Source organism: Zea mays, chromosome 3 (assembly GCF_902167145.1).
Source record: "Zea mays cultivar B73 chromosome 3, Zm-B73-REFERENCE-NAM-5.0, whole genome shotgun sequence".
NCBI classification, from domain to species: Eukaryota; Viridiplantae; Streptophyta; class Magnoliopsida; order Poales; family Poaceae; genus Zea; species Zea mays.
The window spans coordinates 14,881,101-14,901,903 of NC_050098.1; the positions used below are offsets into that span (position 1 = coordinate 14,881,101).

General features: G+C 45.1%; 2 protein-coding genes across 4 annotated transcripts; both read right to left on the reverse strand.

Annotated features, from left to right (window-relative positions):
• Nucleotides 1–11,446: 11,446 nt before the first annotated feature.
• LOC100382374 (uncharacterized) lies at nucleotides 11,447–14,165 on the reverse strand. 3 transcript variants are annotated; one of them, XM_020549854.3, is made up of 4 exons: nucleotides 13,524–14,165; nucleotides 13,355–13,375; nucleotides 12,977–13,294; nucleotides 11,447–12,484 (listed from the first exon to the last, which is right to left on the reverse strand). In XM_020549854.3, exons 1-4 carry the CDS (start codon nucleotides 13,551–13,553, stop codon nucleotides 12,011–12,013), a joined length of 843 nt encoding a protein of 280 aa, XP_020405443.1. In that variant the 5' UTR covers nucleotides 13,554–14,165; the 3' UTR covers nucleotides 11,447–12,010. The 3 variants fall into 3 exon arrangements, with proteins under 3 accessions (XP_020405443.1, XP_020405444.1, NP_001168590.1); XM_020549855.3 differs by lacking the exon at nucleotides 13,355–13,375 and having other exon boundaries at nucleotides 13,524–14,020; NM_001175119.1 differs by lacking the exon at nucleotides 13,355–13,375 and having other exon boundaries at nucleotides 11,491–12,484; nucleotides 12,977–13,315; nucleotides 13,524–13,638.
• An 809-nt stretch (nucleotides 14,166–14,974) lies between these two features.
• On the reverse strand, nucleotides 14,975–20,506 carry LOC118476633 (uncharacterized). Its single transcript, XM_035966149.1, has 2 exons — nucleotides 15,683–20,506; nucleotides 14,975–15,396 (listed from the first exon to the last, which is right to left on the reverse strand). Exon 1 carries the CDS (start codon nucleotides 20,065–20,067, stop codon nucleotides 18,205–18,207), a length of 1,863 nt encoding a protein of 620 aa, XP_035822042.1. The 5' UTR covers nucleotides 20,068–20,506; the 3' UTR covers nucleotides 14,975–15,396; nucleotides 15,683–18,204.
• Between the last annotated feature and the right edge of the window lie 297 nt (nucleotides 20,507–20,803).

Genomic DNA, 20,803 nt, shown 5'->3' on the forward strand with positions numbered 1-20,803 from the left:
ATTATTCAGTTATTCTTATGATTGGTGTGATGTTAATCTTGCCTATACCATGTTTGTTTGTATTGCTACGACTAGCGTGAGGTTACGAGTCACCTGAAGATCATCCTCGTACCTGGAATCTCAAGTCCCAGGCAAGTTGTGCCCTTGATCACTTCTTTTTACCCACTCATGTTCTAATTAATCATAATGATCTGCATAGGTTAATTTTGATGGGTCCCAATAGGATACCCTAGTTTGTTTATCTTTATACCTTGTTTACCACTGAACTTTCTGGGTAGTACTTGCTAGTGCTATATGTGGTTTTGGGTATGGAGATACATTATTCATGATTACACTTTTATTATCAATTGTTATTTACTGTTCATGATAAGATCATTATGTTAATTGGAACATGGAGAACCACCCGGGAAAACAGTGCTACCACAAGGGTTTAATGGGACGCCCTTGGCCGATTAATTAGGAAAGCTAGTGGAAGACTACCTTACCCGAAAGGGGCAAGGGCAGTAGGGGAGTGGTCAGTGTAGGGAGGCCCTCGGGAGGATTTTGCTGCGATGGCGGTCCTGCAAGGGATTCCTGCATTGGAGCTTCCTATAAACTGTAGCGGGTTTTCTGAAGCTAGTGGAACCTTGTAAAGGCCTCGTAGTGTTACCCTGCCTCGCCTCCTCGGTAGAGGTGTATGGGAAGTCGCGATCCCTTGGCAGATGGGTAACATGACTTGTGGGTAAAGATGCGCAACCTCTGCAGAGTGTAAAACTGGTATACTAGCCGTGCTCACGGTCATGAGCGGCTCGGACCCTCACATGATTAATTTATGGAACTAAATTCAATTTATCATATGCATTGCATCGCAGGTGATGTTGTTACTTCTGTTCTACTATTTAATTGGGTTGGTATTTACTTATACTCAGTAATGGCTAATAAAATTTTGACCAACCTTAAAAGCAATGCTCAGCTTCAACCATCCTCTTTGGTAAGCCTTACACTTCACATGAGCTCCCACCTTTGGCGAGTTCATACACATTATTCCCCACAACTTGTTGAGCGATGAACGTATGTGAGCTCACTCTTGCTGTCTCACACCCCCACAGGTCAAGAACAGGTACTGCAGGATGAGGCGCTTGGAGGATGCTGCGATGTGTTCGTGAGAGGTCTAGGTCGTCGTCTCCCAGTCAACTTTGGGTTGCTGGACCATTGTCTCCTTATAATGTAATTATTTATTTTGTATAGAACTCCTGTTATATATAAAGATGTGACATTCGATCCTGTGCCACTATACATCATATGTGTGAGACTTGGTCCCAGCATATCTGGTGTTTATGTTCGCGCCCGGGTCTTGGTGCCCCGAAACCCGGGTGTGACAAAGAACACCCAAGTGAAGCGGGAAAAGTCATCAACAATAACTAGGCCATACTTACTCCCTCCTATGCTCAGATAGGCGACAGGTCCGAAGAGGTCCATATGCAGCAGCTCCAGGGGTCTTGAAGTGGTCATCACATTCTTGCTGTGATGTGCTCCTCCCACTTGTTTACCTGCTTGACAAGCTGCACAAGGTCTATCTTTTTCGAAATGCACGTTAGTTAAACCTATCACATGTTCTCCCTTTAGAAGCTTGTGAAGGTTCTTCATCCCCACATGTGCTAAGCGGCGATGCCACAGCCAGCCCATGCTAGTCTTAGCTATTAAGCATGCATCTAGACCGGCCTCTTCTTTTGCAAAATCAACTAAATAAAGTTTGCCGTCTAATACACCCTTAAAAGCTAGTGAACCATCACTTCTTCTAAAGACAGACACATCTACATTTGTAAATAGACAGTTATATCCCATATGACATAATTGACTAACAGATAGCAAATTATATCCAAGACTCTCTACTAAAAATACATTAGAGATAGAATGCTCATTAGAAATTGCAATTTTACCTAACCCTTTTACCTTGCCTTGATTCCCATCACCGAATATAATTGAATCTTGGGAATCCTTATTCTTGACGTAGGAGGTGAACATCTTCTTCTCCCCCGTCATATGGTTTGTGCATCCGCTGTCGATAATCCAGCTTGAACCCCCGGATGCATAAACCTGCAAGGCAAATTTAGGCTTGGGACTTAGGTACCCAACTCTTGTTGGGTCCTACAAGGTTAGTGCAAATTTCCTTAGGGACCCAAATGCAAGTTTTGTCTCCCTTGCATTTTGCCCCTAACTTCCTAGCAACTATTTTCCTATCCTTTCTACAAATAGCAAAGGAAGCATTTAGGGCATGATAAATTGTAGAAGGTCCATGAACTTTTCTATGAGCATTAACAACATTTCTCCTGGGCATTTGATGAACAACATTTCTTCTAAGCACATTTCTACCATGCATAACATGAGAACTAGAAGCAGACATAGCATAAGAGTCATAAGCATGTGAACCAAAAACATCATGACCTCTAAAAGCATTTCTAGAATATCTCCTATCATAGTACATGAAAGCATGATTCTTCTTAACACTATTAGCCATAGGAGCCTTCCCTTTCTCCTTGGTGGAGATGGGAGTCTTATGGCTTGTTAAGTTCTTGGCTTCCCTCTTGAAGCCAAGCCCATCCTTAATTGAGGGGTGTCTACCAGCAGTGTAGGCATCCCTAGCAAATTTTAGTTTCTCAAAATCACTTTTGCTAGTCTTAAGTTGGGCATTAAGACTAGCTACTTCTTCATTTAATTTAGAAATGCAAACTAGGTGTTCACTATAAGCATCAATGTTAATATCTTTACACCTAGTGCACGCTACTACATTTTCTACACAAGAGGTAGATTTACTAGCAATCTCTAACTTAGCATTTAAATCATTATTAATGCTCTTTAATTTAGAAATTGTCTCATGGCAAGAAGATAATTCACAAGAAAGCATTTCATTTCTTTTAACTTCTAGAGCATGAGATCGTTGAGCTTCTACAAATTTATCATGCTCTTCATACAATAAATCCTCTTGTTTCTCTAAGAGTTTATCCTTCTCATTCAATGCATCAATCAATTCATTGATTTTATCAATTTTATTTCTATCCAATCCCTTGAACAAACTAGAGTAATCTATTTCATCATCACTAGACTCATCATCACTGGAAGAATCATAAGTGACATTGTTTTGATTGCATACCTTCTTCTCCCTTGCCATAAGGCATGTGTGACGCTCGTTGGGGAAGAGGGATGACTTGTTGAAGGCAGTGGTGGCGAGTCCTTCATTGTCGGAGTCGGAGGAGGAGCAATCCGAATCCCACTCCTTGCCTAGATGTGCTTCGCCTTTTGCCTTCTTGTATGCCTTCTTCTTCTCCCTCTTGCTCCCTTGTTCCTGGTCACTTTCATTATCGGGACAGTTAGCAATAAAATGACCAAGCTTACCGCATTTGAAGCATGAGCGCTTCTCCTTTGTCTTGGTCTTGCTTGGCTGTCCCTTGCGACCTTTAAGCGCTGTCTTGAAGCGCTTAATGATGAGGGCCATCTCCTCATTATTTAGCCCGGCCGCCTCAACTTGCGCCACCTTGCTTGGTAGCGCCTCCTTGCTCCTTGTTGCCTTGAGAGCAATGGGTTGAGGCTCATGGATTGGACCATTCAATGCGTCGTCCACGTACCTTGCCTCCTTGATCATCATTCGCCCGCTTACAAATTTTCCAAGAATTTCTTCGGGCGACATCTTGGTGTACCTAGGATTTTCACGAATATTGTTCACCAAATGAGGATCAAGAACGGTAAAGGACCTTAGCATTAGGCGGACGACGTCGTGGTCCGTCCATCTCGTGCTTCCGTAGCTCCTTATTTTGTTGATAAGGGTCTTCAGCCTGTTGTAGGTTTGGGTTGGCTCTTCTCCCCTTATCATTGCGAATCGTCCGAGCTCGCCCTCCACCAACTCCATTTTAGTGAGCATGGTGATGTCGTTCCCCTCGTGAGAGATTTTGAGGGTGTCCCATATCTGCTTGGCGTTGTCCAAGCCGCTCACCTTATTGTATTCTTCCCTGCACAAGGATGCTAATAGAACAGTAGTAGCTTGTGCATTTCTATGGATTTGTTCATTTATAAGCATAGGGCTATCCGAGCTATCAAATTTCATTCCATTCTCTACAATCTCCCATATGCTTGGATGGAGAGAGAATAAGTGACTACGCATTTTGTGACTCCAAAATCCGTAGTCTTCCCCATCGAAGTGTGGAGGTTTGCCAAGAGGAATGGAAAGCAAATGCGAATTCGAACTATGTGGAATACGAGAATAATCAAATGAAAAGTTCGAATTGACCGTCTTCCTGTAGTCGTTGTCGTCGTCCTTTTGGGAAGAGGTAGACTCATCGCTATTGTCGTAGTAGACGATCTCCTTGATGCGCCTTGTCTTCTTCTTCCTTCCGTCTTTGCGCTTGTGGCCCGAGCCCGAGTCATTGGACTTGTCATCCCTTGGCTCGTTGACGAAGGACTCCTTCTCCTTGTCGTTGATCACGATTCCCTTCCCCTTAGGATCCATCTCTTCGGGCGATTAGTCCCTTCTTGAAGAGAACGGCTCCGATACCAATTGAGAGCACCTAGAGGGGGGGGTGAATAGGTGATCCTGTAAAACTTAAACTTATAGCCACAAAAACTTGTTAAGTGTTAGCACAATAATTGCCAAGTGGCTAGAGAGGAGGTCTTGCACAAAGAATTCAACACAGAGAAGACACAGTGATTTATCCCGTGGTTCGGCCAAGTACAAAACTTGCCTACTCCACGTTGTGGCGTCCCAACGGACGAGAGTTGCACTCAACTCCTCTCAAGTGATCCAATGATCAACTTGAATACCACAGTGTTATGCTTTTCTTTTCTTATCCCGTTCGCGAGGAATCTCCACAACTTGGAGCCTCTCGCCCTTACACTTTTGATGTTCACAAAGAATCACGGAGTAAGGAAGGGAAGCAACACACACAAATCCACAGCAAAATGCGCACACACACGGCCAAGAATCGAGCTCAAAGACTATCTCAAAGTTCTCACAAGAACGGAGCTCGAATCACTTAGAATGACAAACGAATGCGCAAAGACTGAGTGTGGATGATCAAGAATGCTCTAGGGTTGCTTGGTGTGTCCCTCCATGCGCCTAGGGGTCCCTTTTATAGCCCCAAGGCAGCTAGGAGCCGTTGAGAACAAATCTGGAAGGCCATCTTTGCCTTCTGTCGTCGGGCGCACCGGACAGTCCGGTGCACACCGGACACTGTCCGGTGCCCGATTTCCTTCCTTAAACAGCGTAGTCGACCGTTGCAGATGCGGGAGCCGTTGGCGCACCGGACAGTCCGGTGCCCCCTTCCGACCGTTGGCTTGGCCACGTGTCCCGCGCAGATCGCGCGGCCGACCGTTGGCCCGGCCGACCGTTGGCTCACCGGACAGTCCGGTGCACACCGGACAGTCCGGTGAATTTTAGCCGTACGCCGTCAGCAAATTCCCGAGAGCGGCCTCTTCGGCCGAGGCAGCCTGGCGCACCGGACACTGTCCGGTGCACCACCGGACAGTCCGGTGCTCCAGACCGAAGCAGCCTTCTGGCTGTACACAGCCAACTCTTTTTCTTCCTGTTTCCAATACTTAGACAAGTATATTAGTACACAAAACCAATGTACTAAGACTTAGAAACATACCTTAGCTCTTGATTTGCACTTTGTTCATCCATGGGCAAAGATTCATATTTAAGTACTTGTGTTGGCACTCAATCACCAAAATACTTAGAAATGGCCCAAGGGCACATTTCCCTTTCAGTACCCTAATCATGTCTATAAACTCTCTAAGGCGCTTTATGGGCTCAAGCAAGCCCCAAGAGCAGGGTATGAATGCCTAAGAGTTTTCCTTATCGCTAATGGCTTCAAAGTCGAAAAAGCCAATCCTACTCTCTTTACTAAAACAATTGCAAATGATTTGTTTGTGTGCCAAATTTATGTTGATGATATCATATTTGGGTCTACTAACAAATCTACTTGTGAGGAGTTTAGTAGGATAATGGTTCAAAAATTCGAGATGTCTATGATGGGGGAGTTGAAGTATTTCCTAGGATTTCAAGTCAAGCAACTCCAAGAGGGCACCTTCATTTGCCAAACGAAGCACATTCAAGACATACTCACCAAGTTTGGGATGAAGGATGCCAAGCCCATCAAGACACCCATGGGAACTAATGGACATCTCGACCTCGACACGGGAGGTAAATCCATAGATCAAAAGGTATACCGGTCGATGATAGGATCCTTACTCTATTTATGTGCATCTCGACCGGATATTATGCTTTCTGTATGCATGTGTGCAAGATTCCAAGCCGATCCTAAGGAAGTTCACCTTAGGGCCGTAAAACGAATCTTGAGATATTTAGTTTATACTTCTAAGTTTGGCCTTTGGTAGCCCAAGGGATCCACTTTTGATTTAATAGGATATTCAGATGCTGATTGGGCAGGGTGTAAGATTGATAGAAAGAGCACATCAGGGACTTGCCAGTTCTTGGGAAGATCCCTGGTGTCTTGGGCTTCAAAGAAACAAAATTATGTAGCTCTTTCTACCGCCGAAGCCAAGTACATTGCCGCAAGTCATTGTTGCGCGCAATTGCTTTGTATGAGGCAAACCCTTAGGGACTATGGTTACAAATTAACCAAAGTTCCTCTCCTATGTGATAATGAGAGTGCCATCCGCATGGCGGATAATCCCGTTAAGCACAGCCGCACTAAGCACATAGCCATTCGGTATCACTTTTTGAGGGATCACCAACAACGGGGGGATATCGAGATTACATATGTTAGCACCAAAGAACAATTAGCCGATATCTTTACCAAGCCATTAGATGAGAAAACTTTTACCAAACTTAGGCATGAGCTAAACATTCTTGATTCTAGGAACTTTGATTGATTCCTTGCACACATAGCTCATTTATATACCTTTGATCATATCTCTTTCATGTGCTATGACTAATGTGGTTTCAAGTATATTTCATGCCAAGTCATAGATTGAAAGGGAAATGGAGTCTTCGGCGAAAACAAGGCTTCCACTCTACTCCATCGACTTATTCATCCTTCGCCATCGCTCCACACCGCTCTCCAATTTGGTATAATCTTCACTCTATATTATGTACCAAAGGGGGAGAAAGTTTGAAAAAGGGCTTATATTTCACTCTAAGTATCCGTTTTTGGCGATTCATGCCAAAGGGGGAGAAAGTATTAGCCCAAAGCAAAAGGACCGCACCACCACCAATTTCAAAAATTTGTAGTCTTTCAATTTGTATTTAAGAAGTTTTTCAATTGATATCTTATTTTTGATAGAATTTTCAAATTGGTATAATCCCTTTCAAAATTAATATCTAAAACCCTCTTGAATATTAAGAGGAGAATTTCATTAAGGGGGAGTTTTGTTTAGTCAAAGGAAAAGCATTTGAAACAGGGGGAGAAAATTTCAAATCTTGAAAATGCTTCCCGAAACTTATTCATTTACCTTCGACTATTTGCAAAAGACTTTGAAAAGATTTTCCAAAAGAATTTGCAAAAACAAAACAAGTGGTGCAAGCGTGGTCCAAAATTTTAAATAAGAAGAAAACCATCCATGCATATCTAGTAGAAATAATTATTGGTTTCATTCCAAGCAACCTTTGCACTTACTTTATGCAAACTAGTTCAATTCTGCACTTTTATATTTGCTTTGGTTTGTGTTGGCATCAATCACCAAAAAGGGGGAGATTGAAAGGAAAATAGACTTACACCTTTTCCTTAAATGATTTTGGTGGTTGAATTACCCAACACAAATAATTGGACTAACTAGTTTGCTCTAGATTATAAGTTCTACAGGTGCCAAAGGTTCAACACAAACCAATAAAAAGTCCAAGAAAGAGTTCAAATAAAAAGAGCAAAAGACAACCGAAGGCTGCCCTGGTCTGGCGCACCGGACTGTCCGGTGTACCACCGGACAGTGTCCGGTGCACCAGGGAGATCAACTCCAAACTTGCCACCTTCGTGAATTCTGGGAGCCACTCCGCTATAATTCACTGGACTGTCCGGTGTAGCACCGGACTGTCCGGTGTGCCAGCGGAGCAACGGCTACCTGCGCCAACGGTCGTCTGCAAAGGAACAATGAAACGCTACAGTGCGCGTCTGCGCGCGCAGAAGTCAGAGCAGGCGTCAGATGGCGCACCGGACAGTGAACAGGACCAGTCCGGTGCACCATCGGACTGTACGGTGGCCCACATGTCAGAAGCTCCAACGGTTGAACCCTAACGGTTGGGTGACGTGGCTGGCGCACCGGACATTGTCCAGTGGTGCACCGGACTGTCCGGTGGTGCACCGGACTGTCCGGTGCGCCATATGACAACAGCCTTCCCCAACGGCCATTTTGGTGGTTGGGGCTATAAATACCCCCCAACCACCACTCTTCAATGTATCCAAGTTTTCAGCCATCAAACCTCATACAAGAGCTCTAGACTTTATTCTAAGACACAAACAAAGAGATCAAATCCTCTCCCAAGTTCGGAATCACTTCAAACAAATTAGTGACTAGAGAGAGAGACTTTTGTGTTCTTTTGAGCTCTTGCGCTTGGATCGCTTTTCTTCTTCCTCTATTCTTGTTTCCAACTCACTTGTGATCAAAACAAGAGACACCAAGTTGTGGTGGTCCTTGTAGTGGACTAAGTGTCCCATTTGATTGAAGAGAAAGGCTCACTCGGTCTAAGTGACCATTTGAGAGAGGGAAAGGGTTGAAAGAGACCCAATCTTTGTGACCACCTCAACGGGGAGTAGGTTTGCAAGAACCGAACCTCGGTAAAACAAATCACCGTGTCATCTGCTCTTATTTGCTCGTGATTTGTTTTCACCCTCTCTTTCGGACTCGTTTATATTTCTAACACTAACCCCGGCTTGTAGTTGTGCTTAAACTTTATAAATTTCAGATTTGCCTATTCACCCCCTCTAGGTGACTTTTAGTGACTAACCGCCTTAAAGGGAAGGCGGTTGAGGAGATGGGTAGCAGTGGTCAGGGTCTCTACCCAATAGCTAGCGGGGAGAGATGTCTGAAAGAGAAGGCAACTGAACATCGTGTGAGAGAAAGAAAGAACAAGGTGGAGTTGTCGAACTTGGGGCCGTTGTCACATTGAAGGACACGAACTAGGCGATGAAACTGGGTGGAGACCCAACTAAAGAAGTGTGTGAGGGTGTGAAAGGTGTCGGACTTCAAACGCACAGGAAGAGTCTATATAAATTGAGAGAAATTATCCAAAATCACGAGGTAGTATTTATATCCTAAAAGACTGGGTATAGGAGATGTCCAGAGATCACGACGAACAAGATCAAAAGTCCGCTCAACCTTAGAAATAGAGGTAGCAAAAGAGAGACACACATGGCGGCCTAGCTGACACACATGACACATACTCCCAAAATGGTCCCTGCTATAAGATATCTCTAAACTACTATCGAACTTGGTCATGATGTCAGATCGAGGTTGACCGAGACGATGATGTCAAGTGGTGGAGGAGGTAACTTTAATTTATGATGCATTAGTGCAATTCCGTGGTCATGAAATGTCAGTATGCCACACTGCAGCTGACATTTCGCATTCTCTGCTCGCAGGTTCGATCTGAGGAGAAGCTGAACGAGGCTCTGAAGGTAGCCCTGGAGTCATGGCGTAAGTTTTAGCATATTCACTCTAAGATCTTGTTCGGTTGTATGGGGATCGGAGAGAATTGAGGGGATTAAATCTTTTTCTATTCAATATTGATTACCAAGAGATTTAATCATCTCTAATCTCTTTTAATTCACTCCTAACTGAATAATCCCTAGGTCTGCTCATATGAGCTCTCTCCTACTAATATATAAACCTTTTGCAATGGTAAATGGAAGAAAGGAGTTTCAGTAAACGAAGGAAACAGAGTTAGTCTAACACGTGTACTCGTATATCTACCTCTCTCTGTTAGCAACTAAAGTGTAGTGCTCGTTGCAAAGGCCAAAAGGGCTACAACAATAAGGTTAGGCAGATGACTTGAAGACATACTATTACAATAACTGAAAGGGTAGTAATCTTTTTTAGTTGGTTCTGACACATAAACAATTTTCTCATGTAAAGTGAAAGCTAGATCGTTAAGAAAACAAATTCTGGTCCTGTGGAAGAAAGTAAATTTTATAAACCTATGGGCAGCAGCTCGTAGTTTTTAAAAGAACGTGTCACAGAGAGCAATTTGTTTTAAACAAACTATGAACAAATTCATGCACAGGCCCATTTGCATAGAAGAATATTGGTTATGTGAAGTAGATTGCCTCTAGTTCCATGTGACAGCTGAGCCACCAGAAACTGTAGCAAGTTTCTTTTTCTTCTCTTATTTTTTTCAACAAAGTGTGTAACCTTGTTATTTTTTATTATTCTTTGTTATATCAGTTTCCTGAGAGCAAAATTCTATTTCCCTCGTCTTAAATTATAAGTCATTCCGACTTTACACGAGAGTCAAAACTTTGACCAAATTTATATAATAAAATAATAATAATTATGATATCAAATAAGTATCATTAGTTTTTTATTAATTATATTTTTATAGTATATCTATTTGATGTTATAGATTTTTATAATTTTTATAATTTTGATCAAATTTAAGCTATTTTGACTATCCAAATACCTTATAATTATATATTGTTGTTTAGGAAGCAGGGAGGATACCCGATACCCCTACTGAAATTGGCATTTGTGTAGAAAAAGCCTGAAAGCTCCTGAACCCGAAATTTTCAGACAACGGATAAAGTAAAAGATACAACATATTCTAGACAAGTAGCCAATCAAAACTCAAAATGTGTTTGGGTCTTTTCACCCAAACACTAAATGCCAAGCCAATCATCTGACTTTGCAGAGCTACATTTCTGCATCCATATGATACAGTCACCCACACTACACGTCTACAGACTACAGCACGCCCCATGTGGCGTTTCAGACTATTTCAGCACTAGCCACAGTTCAAGGTCAAATCAAATCACACACAATTAAAGCTGGGACGGAAGATCCGTCGTCCCGGTATTATATTAAGAAGAGACCGAAACAGTAGCCCCGAACGATAAAATCCTCGAACCCTGGCCCTATAACTAACAGGCCGACGTCAACCGTCCACTCTGCAACAGTCTAACGGAGGGTGCCGCACATGACATCTTAAGCCGAGAGCGGATGAGACATAACGAGAGGATTTTTTTTAACCAAGCCTGAAAAGTCACCCCGAGAGGAGGATCGAACCTAGGACTTAACGGTAAAAAGCCCTTAACTAGAACATCAAAACTCAATTAGCACTCACTCTGGACCTCAATTAGATATATAGCATTCTATTCTACTAGATCTTGCTGTATAAACCGTTTGTCTGAACGTCTGTTACTAATTATTACCTTCTAGGAGGCAACAATTGGATCAGTTAGCTTTAACCAATTCAATGCATAATTAGATCTACTAATTAAGTAATTAGATATTAGGATCCGTAGGTGTGTTTATCAAATGGAATAAACATCTGCTCATTCTTGAGTCTTGACTGATCACGTGATATCTGCTCACTCTTGCATTTAAACATTAATTATCCAGAGGACATATGACGTGCGCTCAAGCAGACTAAATCTCTATAAACCTTGTATGTACATACCATTGTGTCGACGTTATGATCCAGCGGTCTTAGACCTACGTGTCTCTTCCAATTTTCTAAATACTTTTTATACTAGCACAGTAGCAATCTTTATCCTGTTGTATGGACATGATCGAGTAAGGATCTGTTTGGCAAGCCTTAGCTTGCCCAAACTCTGACTCCGTTTTTTTTTTGAAAGTATCTTTTTGGGTGGAGCTAAAGCCATTTCATAAATTATTTGACAAATATGGCTTATCCTCAATTTTATAAAACACCACTTACTGAAAGGAGCAGAGAGCTAGTGAAGTTAGGATTTGTGTCTTTTCCTCCATAGTATAAAATGCTCAGATTTTTGAAGTACTTTTCGAAAGAGGTGTTTTTAAAAACCGCTGTTTGGCAGGCTCTGGTTTTTTTTTCGGTGCCAAAGCCCTGACCCTAATGCGACTCAAGAATCATCTGCCGCTTGCTCTGAAAGGGACTACTCCCGTATGCCGTTTCTGGGGAAGCAACCCTTGCTAACGCCTGCCTGACAGCCTCCTTCAGAGACCTGAGGCTTGCACCTGCACCTGCACCTGCACTTCCCCAGCCCTCCTCCATGCACAGCACGAACACATGCCGCGCCCTTCCTCCTAACGAGGTCATGTTGGCCCTCACCGTCTTCAGCCTCAGGCCATGGAACGCCTGGGCGAGCCCGGCGACGAGGTCCGGCCGGTCGGCGCAGCTTATCGAGGCCCTTATGTAGACGGACCTGTCGGCGCCGGCGTCGCCGGTGTGGAGCTCGATGGAGACCTCGTCGGTCTCCGGGGGCAGGGGCGTGCTCTGGGTGGTGGTGGTGGCGGCCTCGCTTGCTTTCCTCTTCAGGAGCTTCACTTGCTCCACCACTCTGGCAAGCAAGGTGGCCTTGTCCATCTGCAGTAGTGCAGTGCAGAGAGAGTGTAAAAGTGAAGCCTTTGCTTAGAAAGTCACAGTCACAGCATTGTACTTTTTGTCTCGCTAGCTAGAGAACTCCAAAGCGAAAGCCTGATGGAATTCTGAAATGTGAACAGATGTGAGTGCCAAGGTTCCGTTCATATGGCTTTCTTGCGGACCTCAAACTTGTCGATAAATTATTCCCGTGGAGAGACGTTTGACGTAGAGAGAGTGAGAGAGAGAGATATATCACTGACATTCTGAGTGGTGATGGAGATTAACTTCTTTCCAATTTTACTTCCAGTATTTCGCCTACTTTTACTAATACTCACTAAACCAGCCGAATTTCTACAAAAATCAGGACTGCGAAAAACCAAGAAGATTAATGCTGGTAAAATATTGTTTCAGTCTTTCACAAAGTGTGTGTGCCAGATGATTCATTCACACAAGTGATGAAGTGAATCATTGAGGGTGGAAGGATCACACACCGACCTGCCTGGTATCAGGAACCATCCTCCTGAGCGTAGCCAGATGAGCGTTGATCCTCTCCCGGCGCCGCCGCTCGGCCTCGCTGTGGACTTTCAGGGCCCTCGCCTCCGTCGCACTCCTCCCCGACCCCGACGACGACGACATGTCCGGCGGCGGCGCTACCCGCACGGCCGGTGGAGCGGCGCTTTCCTGCTGCCGGGGCAGAAGAACTGGACTACCCCCGGCCCCGAGCGCTGAAGGGTCACGGCCATCGTATGGCTGCAGCTCCTGCTTCCCTTGCAGAGGTTGGCGCGCAGCCATTGAACCAGGCATCATCCTCACCTGCAGTGCAGGTTCGTTTCACTGCATGCAAACAAAGAGACCGGACCGTTGAAAGAATACCTGAGCCAGCATCAACTGCGGCTGCAAATTGGAAGAAAGAATTGGTGCATCAAGCAAGCATAAGGATCAGAATAACAGGAGATGAGACGCAGCACCAACAAGCAGAGAGAGAGAGAGAGAGAGAGAGAGAGAGAGAGAGAGAGAGAGAGCGCTTTATCCTGTTGCTTACAATAAAAGTGGTGCAACAACGTCTTGTCATCTCATTCTCTGGAATGAGTGATATGCATATGCTTGTGTGCGAGATGTGATCATCTTCTTATGATATGAGTGATGACAGACAGGCGTACTGCGGTGTATAGTGTGCTCTGCCTTTTACTGGCCAACCACTCTAACATATATATATCTTGGTGTTCCTCTCTCCACATGTATTCCCACTAGGAAGATGGATGAGGTGTGTGCATGCATGAGAGAAAACGGCTGCCAGATGGAGGGTTTTTTCAAGAGCGGCCTAACAAGTTTCAGTTCTGGTGACAAGGATTCATACGACTCCAGACATGTGTTTGGTAACTCGGGTAAAGATTCTTTTCAACTGCTGTCAAAATTAGGTGAACTGAAACGCGCTTGGGGGAAGAAAAAAAAAAGGCAGATACTTAAGAAGTCTATAAAGTAGCAGTAATTTCCTCGCAACATCTAATTAATTAAGCAGCCAAGAACTGATGAAAGTATGCATGCTGCAAGACAGGTCACGAGATTCCTCTTATGGAATTGGGCGACCGTGGAAGGAAGAAGTCTTCGCGGTCCATTGACTAATGTTCCGCGCTCTGCCCCACGAGCGAGAGAGACGGACAGGGACAGGGACGCCATTAATTGACTGCTCATGAACTGTAACGCTCCGACAGTTTCTGCCCTCCTTAAACAAGCAACATGCCAGGACCATGAGACGAAGACGAGAGGCCTGCCTCTGTATGTATCCTTTCAGACTGGTGACTAGCTAGCTCCACTTGCCTTGCCTAGCTTGTTTCCTGCATATGATTCAGTTTCGACTCTGTCTTACACCAATGAACGCTCTCACCAGACTGAAAACATGTGACGCCAGAATCCAGGGCTCGCACGGCTTTGTGGCCACTAGCAGAGCATTTTATTCTCAGACTGTTGAGAGATCTGGCACGCAGCAACTCAAACGGCTGGCGCTTTGACCAGCGAACAAGGATACGGACGACGCCAAAACTGTGCGGGGTTTTAATTTTAATAGAGAGACGCTTCTCTCGGGCTCCTCCTTTCCTTCGTCCTTGGTAGGAGTAGGAGTATGTCAGTGCTCTCCGTCTATCGGCATGTGAACCTGCTGGTCGACAAGCTGCCCAAGAAACCGTGGAGACGACTGTTTCAGAGCCGGAAACAACAAAGCCCTTGTGTGATTTGTTTGTCCCTTGTGCCTCAGCATGCGTTTAGGCATCTGGAATTCATGCGTCCTTTACCGTGGCAACCGTTGTCGTTAACCTGATTCGTGAATAAATTTATGGGGTGTTTATTTGAAATTATAATCTGTCTTCGAAAATAAGTTTTTTTTAAAAGGAGAGGCAAAAGACTTGCCATGTTAGGGGATACTGGAGGAAGGGGAGAGACAGAGGAAGGAGAGGAACACGAGAGAGAGAAGGTGAGGAATTTAGTTTAGGTTTTTCTTCTTCGATATCCTTCTCACTGTCCAGGCTGGTTCAAATACAACTCACCCAATTCAGAATACGTAATACTGCCTCATACGTGTACGGTATACACACGTACACGTATGGTACGCCACACATCTAGACCCACTCTGGCCCTCGGACGCGGCTGTTGACGTGCCGTTTGCGTTTGCCTCGCACGCCTGTGTCTTGAGTCTGAATGTGATCTTCTTCTCCCTCTGGCAAGGCTGAGGTAGTATCTGTAGTGGTAACATTCCCCTCCCCTTGAAAATTCGCTTGACCCCAAGCGGGTGCCATTGGAAAACATTGGCGCAAGGCTTCGCGGTCTTCCCAAGTTGCCAGATCACGAGGTAAACCGGACCACTCCACCAAAACCTATTGCACCAATCTATTACCTTTAGTAATGCCACGTGATTGAAGAATCTGCAAGGGAAAACTGTGCTCAGGTATTGTGGCAGGAATATCAGCAGAATGGGTGCCATGGAAACCAACAGCCTGTTTTAGCTGAGATACGTGGACAACTGGGTGGATACGACTGGTAGAAGGCAGCTGAAGACGGTATGCTACTGCCCCGACCCGAGCTTGTACCATGTAGGGGCCGAAGTATTTGTAACTCAATTTCTGATGAGCACGCGGCATGACGGAAGACTGAACAGAGGGTTGCAGTTTGAGGTACACCCAATCCCCAACAGAAAAAATACGTTCTGACCTTTTCTTATCAGCTTGACGTTTCATGCGATCTTGGGCACGAAGCAGGTGCTGACGGACCAGGTTCTGCATAGTATGGCGCTCATGCAACCAATCAGATAAATCAGATGGTGTTGTGGCATCAACTGTCAAGCCAAGTGAGCGTGGTCGACGACCATAAAGAACCTCAAAGGGTGAACAATTGAGTGCTGAATGATGACTGGTATTATACCAAAACTCTGCAGTAGGCAACCAAGACTTCCACTTCTTTGGGCAAGCATTCACGAAACAGCGCAGATATGTCTCAAGGCATTGGTTAACGCGTTCTGTCTGGCCGTCCGTTTGAGGGTGGTAGGAAGAGCTGAGCTTCAGATCAGTGCCAGTCAGTCGGAACAGATGACGCCAAAACTGGCTTGTAAAGATTGGATCACGATCTGAAATGATTGCTGATGGAAGTCCATGTAAGCGATATACCTCAGTCATGAAGCATTGAGCCACCGTCAGTGCTGTATAGGGGTGGGACAAAGGAATAAAGTGGCCATACTTTGTGAATTTGTCCACAACAACGAGAATACAATCAGCAGTACTAGACCTCGGCAAGCCTTCAATAAAGTCTAATGAGATAGTATCCCAAGCTACTTCTGGAACTGGTAATGGTTGTAATTTTCCAGGGTATGCTGTTCGGTCCGGTTTAGCCTGAAGACAGATTTGGCACTGCTGAATGAAAGTATGAATGAATTGTTTCATATTTTTCCAAGCGAACAGTTGTTTGATGCGGCTGTAAGTAACCGGGATACCTGAATGTCCACCCACCGCCGAACAGTGAAGAGCAGTTACAATACGAGTATGAAGCTGTGCATCATCACCAATCCACACACGTCCTTTGTAACGCAAGAGTCCATTGTCCAAAACAAAATGAGGGACTGCATTAGGGTCCACAGACAGCTTAGTGAGCATAGACTGTGTTGCAGAATCACTGGCATAGCTGGATTGCACATCCTGCAACCATTGGGGAACCACAACTGATATAGCCTGGATAGAAGATTGAGCACATCTGGATAGTGCATCAGCCACTCGATTTTCAGAACCGGATCTGTAATGGATTTTATATTGTAGCCCCAAGAGTTTCGTAAAGACCTTATGCTGCCAGGGTGTATGAAGGCGTTGTTCGTTAAGTTGGGAGAGACTTTTGTGATCAGTGACAATAATGAATTCAGCGTGTTGAAGATAAGCTCTCCAATGTTGAACCGCTACAATGAGTGCCATGTACTCTTTTTCATAAGTGGATAAACCACGCGACTTGGGGCCCAATGACTTGCTGAGAAATGCTAAGGGGTGTCCTTTTTGCATTAACACAGCGCCAATGCCAGAATCACTAGCATCAGTTTCCACCACAAAGGAAGTTGAAAAATCTGGTAATGCGAGGACAGGAGCAGCAGCAAGGGCTTGTTTCAGTGTTTGAAAAGTCGTGGTATGTGCATCGGTCCAAACAAATAATACCCCTTTTTTAAGCAAAGCTGTCAAAGGTTGGCAAATGACCCCAAAGTGTTTGATAAACTTCCTATAATAACCGGCAAGCCCAAGAAAACTGCGCAATTCTTTGACCGAATTGGGCACAGGCCACTGCGTTATAGCGTTGATTTTCAGTGGATCTGTGGCTACCCCCTCAGCACTGACCACATGACCCAAATAAGCTACCTTGCGTTGAGCAAACGAGCACTTAGAGAGTTTTACCTTCCACTGTTCACGGTCCAGAAGTTGGAATACTTGGTGCAGGTGGTTCAAGTGGTCTTCCATGGTAGGACTGTAAACCAAAATGTCATCGAAGAAAACTAATGCACACTTGCGTAGAAGGGGAGCCAAGGTATTGTTCATTGCGCACTGAAAGGTGCCAGGTGCTCCAGTCAATCCGAAGGGCATCACTCGAAATTCAAAGTGACCCACATGAGTTTGGAAAGCTGTTTTATATTCATCACCCTCTTTCATCAAGATCTGATGGAATCCAGCGCGAAGATCCAAAATAGTGAACCAAGCAGCACCAAAATGTTCATCTAGCAATTCATCAATGATGGGCACCGGATATTTAGCCTTGACCGTGAGAGCATTAAGATGTCGGTAATCAATACAAAATCGCCAAGAAGCATCTTTCTTTTTAACTAAAAGCACTGGGGAAGAAAATGAACTAGTGCTATGCTGAATTAGGCCAGTATTCAACATTTCTGAAATTTGGGCTTCGACCTCATCTTTCATTGCAGGGGACAACCGATAAGGTCTGATGTTTACCGGTCGAGCACCATCCACCAATGGAATAGAGTGATCACAGAATCTGCTTGGTGGTAAGGATGTAGGTGGATCAAAGACGGAAGCATATTGCTGCAACAGTTGTAGGACTGGTGCTGGTAGGGATAATTCTTCCAATGAGCACAACTGAGGCATATTAGACTGATGTTCTAACACCGGGTAGACTTGGACAATAGATCCAGAAGGCAGTGATGGAGGCACACCTTGCAGCACAATAGGTCTGTCCCCGTACTGAATTGTCAGTCATTTATGTTTCCAATCAACAAACATGGGGCTGAATTGCTCTAACCAGTCCATGCCCAAGATCATATCATAGAAGGGAAGTGGCACCAGCTTGAATGTAGAGGTAAATGTAAGTCCGTGCATGGTCCACGATGCATCAGGAAGTTGAGTGTTACAATAGAGCAGCTCGCCATTGGCCACCTTGACTGTTAATGCTTGTTCCATAGCAACAACTCCTGATAGCTTAGTACTATAAGAATTATCCAGAAAACAGTGAGTACTTCCACAGTCCAATAGAATTAGCATGTCAACACCTTGTATACTGCCACGAAGCCGAAAAGCTTTAGAATTGGCAGGAACAACTGTGGCCTCCTTAGATATTGCCATGAGGAATTGCTCAGCTGAATCTTGAAACTCCCCATCAGACTCATCCTTGTCAGGTAATACCATATCCCACAATTCTTGCATTACGTGCAACTGGACAGTAGCAGAACATTTGTGCCCTTTAACCCACTTCTCAGCACAAAACTGACAGAGGCCGCGTGCGCGGCGATATGCACGAAGAGAGGCGACTTTACTCTCTGCTGAAGACGATGAAGGAGTAGAAACTTTAGCTTGATCTGCTCCAATCCCCGGAGAATTTTTGTCAGGAAAAGTGGTGGCTGATGGGTGCTTCATGAATGACCGGAAAGAATGAGAACCCTCCAAGCGTGGGTGATCACGCCGACGCGATGACTCCGCCTCTTCCTGCAATAAGGCCAGAGCACAAGCAGTATCCAGATCGCGAGGACGTTGTACAAGAATAACAGCTTTAATGCCATCACGAAGTCCATCTATGAATCTCATAGTATAATACAGGGGGTCTGTGGTGTGCTCATATGTAACTAGCAAATCAATCAGTTCACAAAACCTATCAACATAATCCTGAACTGAGGAAGTTTGGCGAATGTGAAACAGTTTACGAATAACTAATTCATGCTGCTCTCTACCAAAGCGGTCATGCACTGCTTGACAAAATTGATGCCATGAAAAGGATGCTAAACGTGGTTCTATAGACTGCAGCCAACGATTTGCCACCCCATTGAAATGCATGGTTGCGACCTTAACCCAGGCAACTTCCTCTGTGGCATACATCTCAAAATAGTTTTCACATTTCTTCTGCCATAACTTGGGACAAGTTCCATCAAACACAGGGAAATTGATTTTGGGCAGACCACTAATATGGTGATGCAAGGCACGGCGTGTATCCATATCCTCCCCATGATAATTCCCAGTGTGAGCAAACGAAAATGGAGTAGGAGTGTGGTGATTCCACGTACCCGTGACCGGGTAGTGGAAATCGGTAGGTGGATACCGATATCCACTATCCCAGAGAGGGTTGTCGAAGCGGTGCCCAAAGTTGGGGCCATCAGCATGACCAGCAGATCCAGGTGGTCTGGCTGGTGCCGATCCATAAGCACCGAGAATGCCGCGCGTGCCGAAGCCGCCAGGTTGGTCCATGGCAGCGAGGGACGTGTGAACATGCTCCAGCGATGCTTGCAGATGCGCGATGGAGGAATCCACTCGGGGGCGCCAGGAATCGAACACCTGGACGGCAGATTCCAAGCACGCGACGCGGGCACCCGCATCCTCTTCGATCTGACGGAGACGGGAATCCGTGTTGACATCGGATTCCGTCAGATGAGCTTCGATGTCGGCGCGGAGAGTCACGATGCGTCGATCGGAATCGATCGCCTGGGATTCCAAGGCGCCGACCCGAGATTCCCACTTGGTGTCGAAGGACTGGAACCGCTTATCCAGTTCGGTAAGCAGCGCCCGGGTCTGATGCTCCAACGCAAGCGTGAGTGCAGCATCTGGGGTAGTAGTCGAAGGAGAGTGAGCCATGGATAGAAGCCGAGGAACGACGGAATTTGATACCAATTGTTAGGGGATACTGGAGGAAGGGGAGAGACAGAGGAAGGAGAGGAACACGAGAGAGAGAAGGTGAGGAATTTAGTTTAGGTTTTTCTTCTTCGATACCCTTCTCACTGTCCAGGCTGGTTCAAATACAACTCACCCAATTCAGAATACGTAATACTGCCTCATACGTGTACGGTATACACACGTACACGTATGGTACGCCACACATCTAGACCCACTCTGGCCCTCGGACGCGGCTGTTGACGTGCCGTTTGCGTTTGCCTCGCACGCCTGTGTCTTGAGTCTGAATGTGATCTTCTTCTCCCTCTGGCAAGGCTGAGGTAGTATCTGTAGTGGTAACATGCCACTCCAATATATTAAAAAGGGAAGAACTTACAGGAAATTACAGGGAACCGAATCGACTTACAAGACTATTGAAAAATACTGAACAAACCTACTGAGCAGACCTATTAGCCAGACTAGCACTGAAACAACCAACTAACTCTTTGACCACTAACGCGACCTGCTCCGCTGATCTATGCTGGCTATGGAAGATTTTATTATTTCTTTCTAACCAAACGCTCCACCAGAAGTAAATCATAAGGCCATCAAAAGATCTTCTCAAATGCTTGCTGCACATACTTTTTAATTTCCTCCACCAATCATACAAGGACTCATTGCCATAGACCCCCCTAAAGGACGAAAGGTTCGCCCAAGACAA

Excerpts from the sequence above, each read along its gene's own strand:
- LOC100382374 (XM_020549854.3), bottom strand. The coding sequence starts at position 13,553 with ATGACAAGACGTTGTTGCACCACTTTTATT. Across the intron at positions 13,376-13,523 it reads GTTGTTGCACCACTTTTATT|CCGCAGTTGATGCTGGCTCA; the intron begins GTAAGCAACAGG and ends TCCAATTTGCAG. Across the intron at positions 12,485-12,976 it reads TGGTTCCTGATACCAGGCAG|ATGGACAAGGCCACCTTGCT; the intron begins GTCGGTGTGTGA and ends GCACTACTGCAG.
- LOC118476633 (XM_035966149.1), bottom strand. The coding sequence starts at position 20,067 with ATGGCTCACTCTCCTTCGACTACTACCCCAGATGCTGCACTCACGCTT.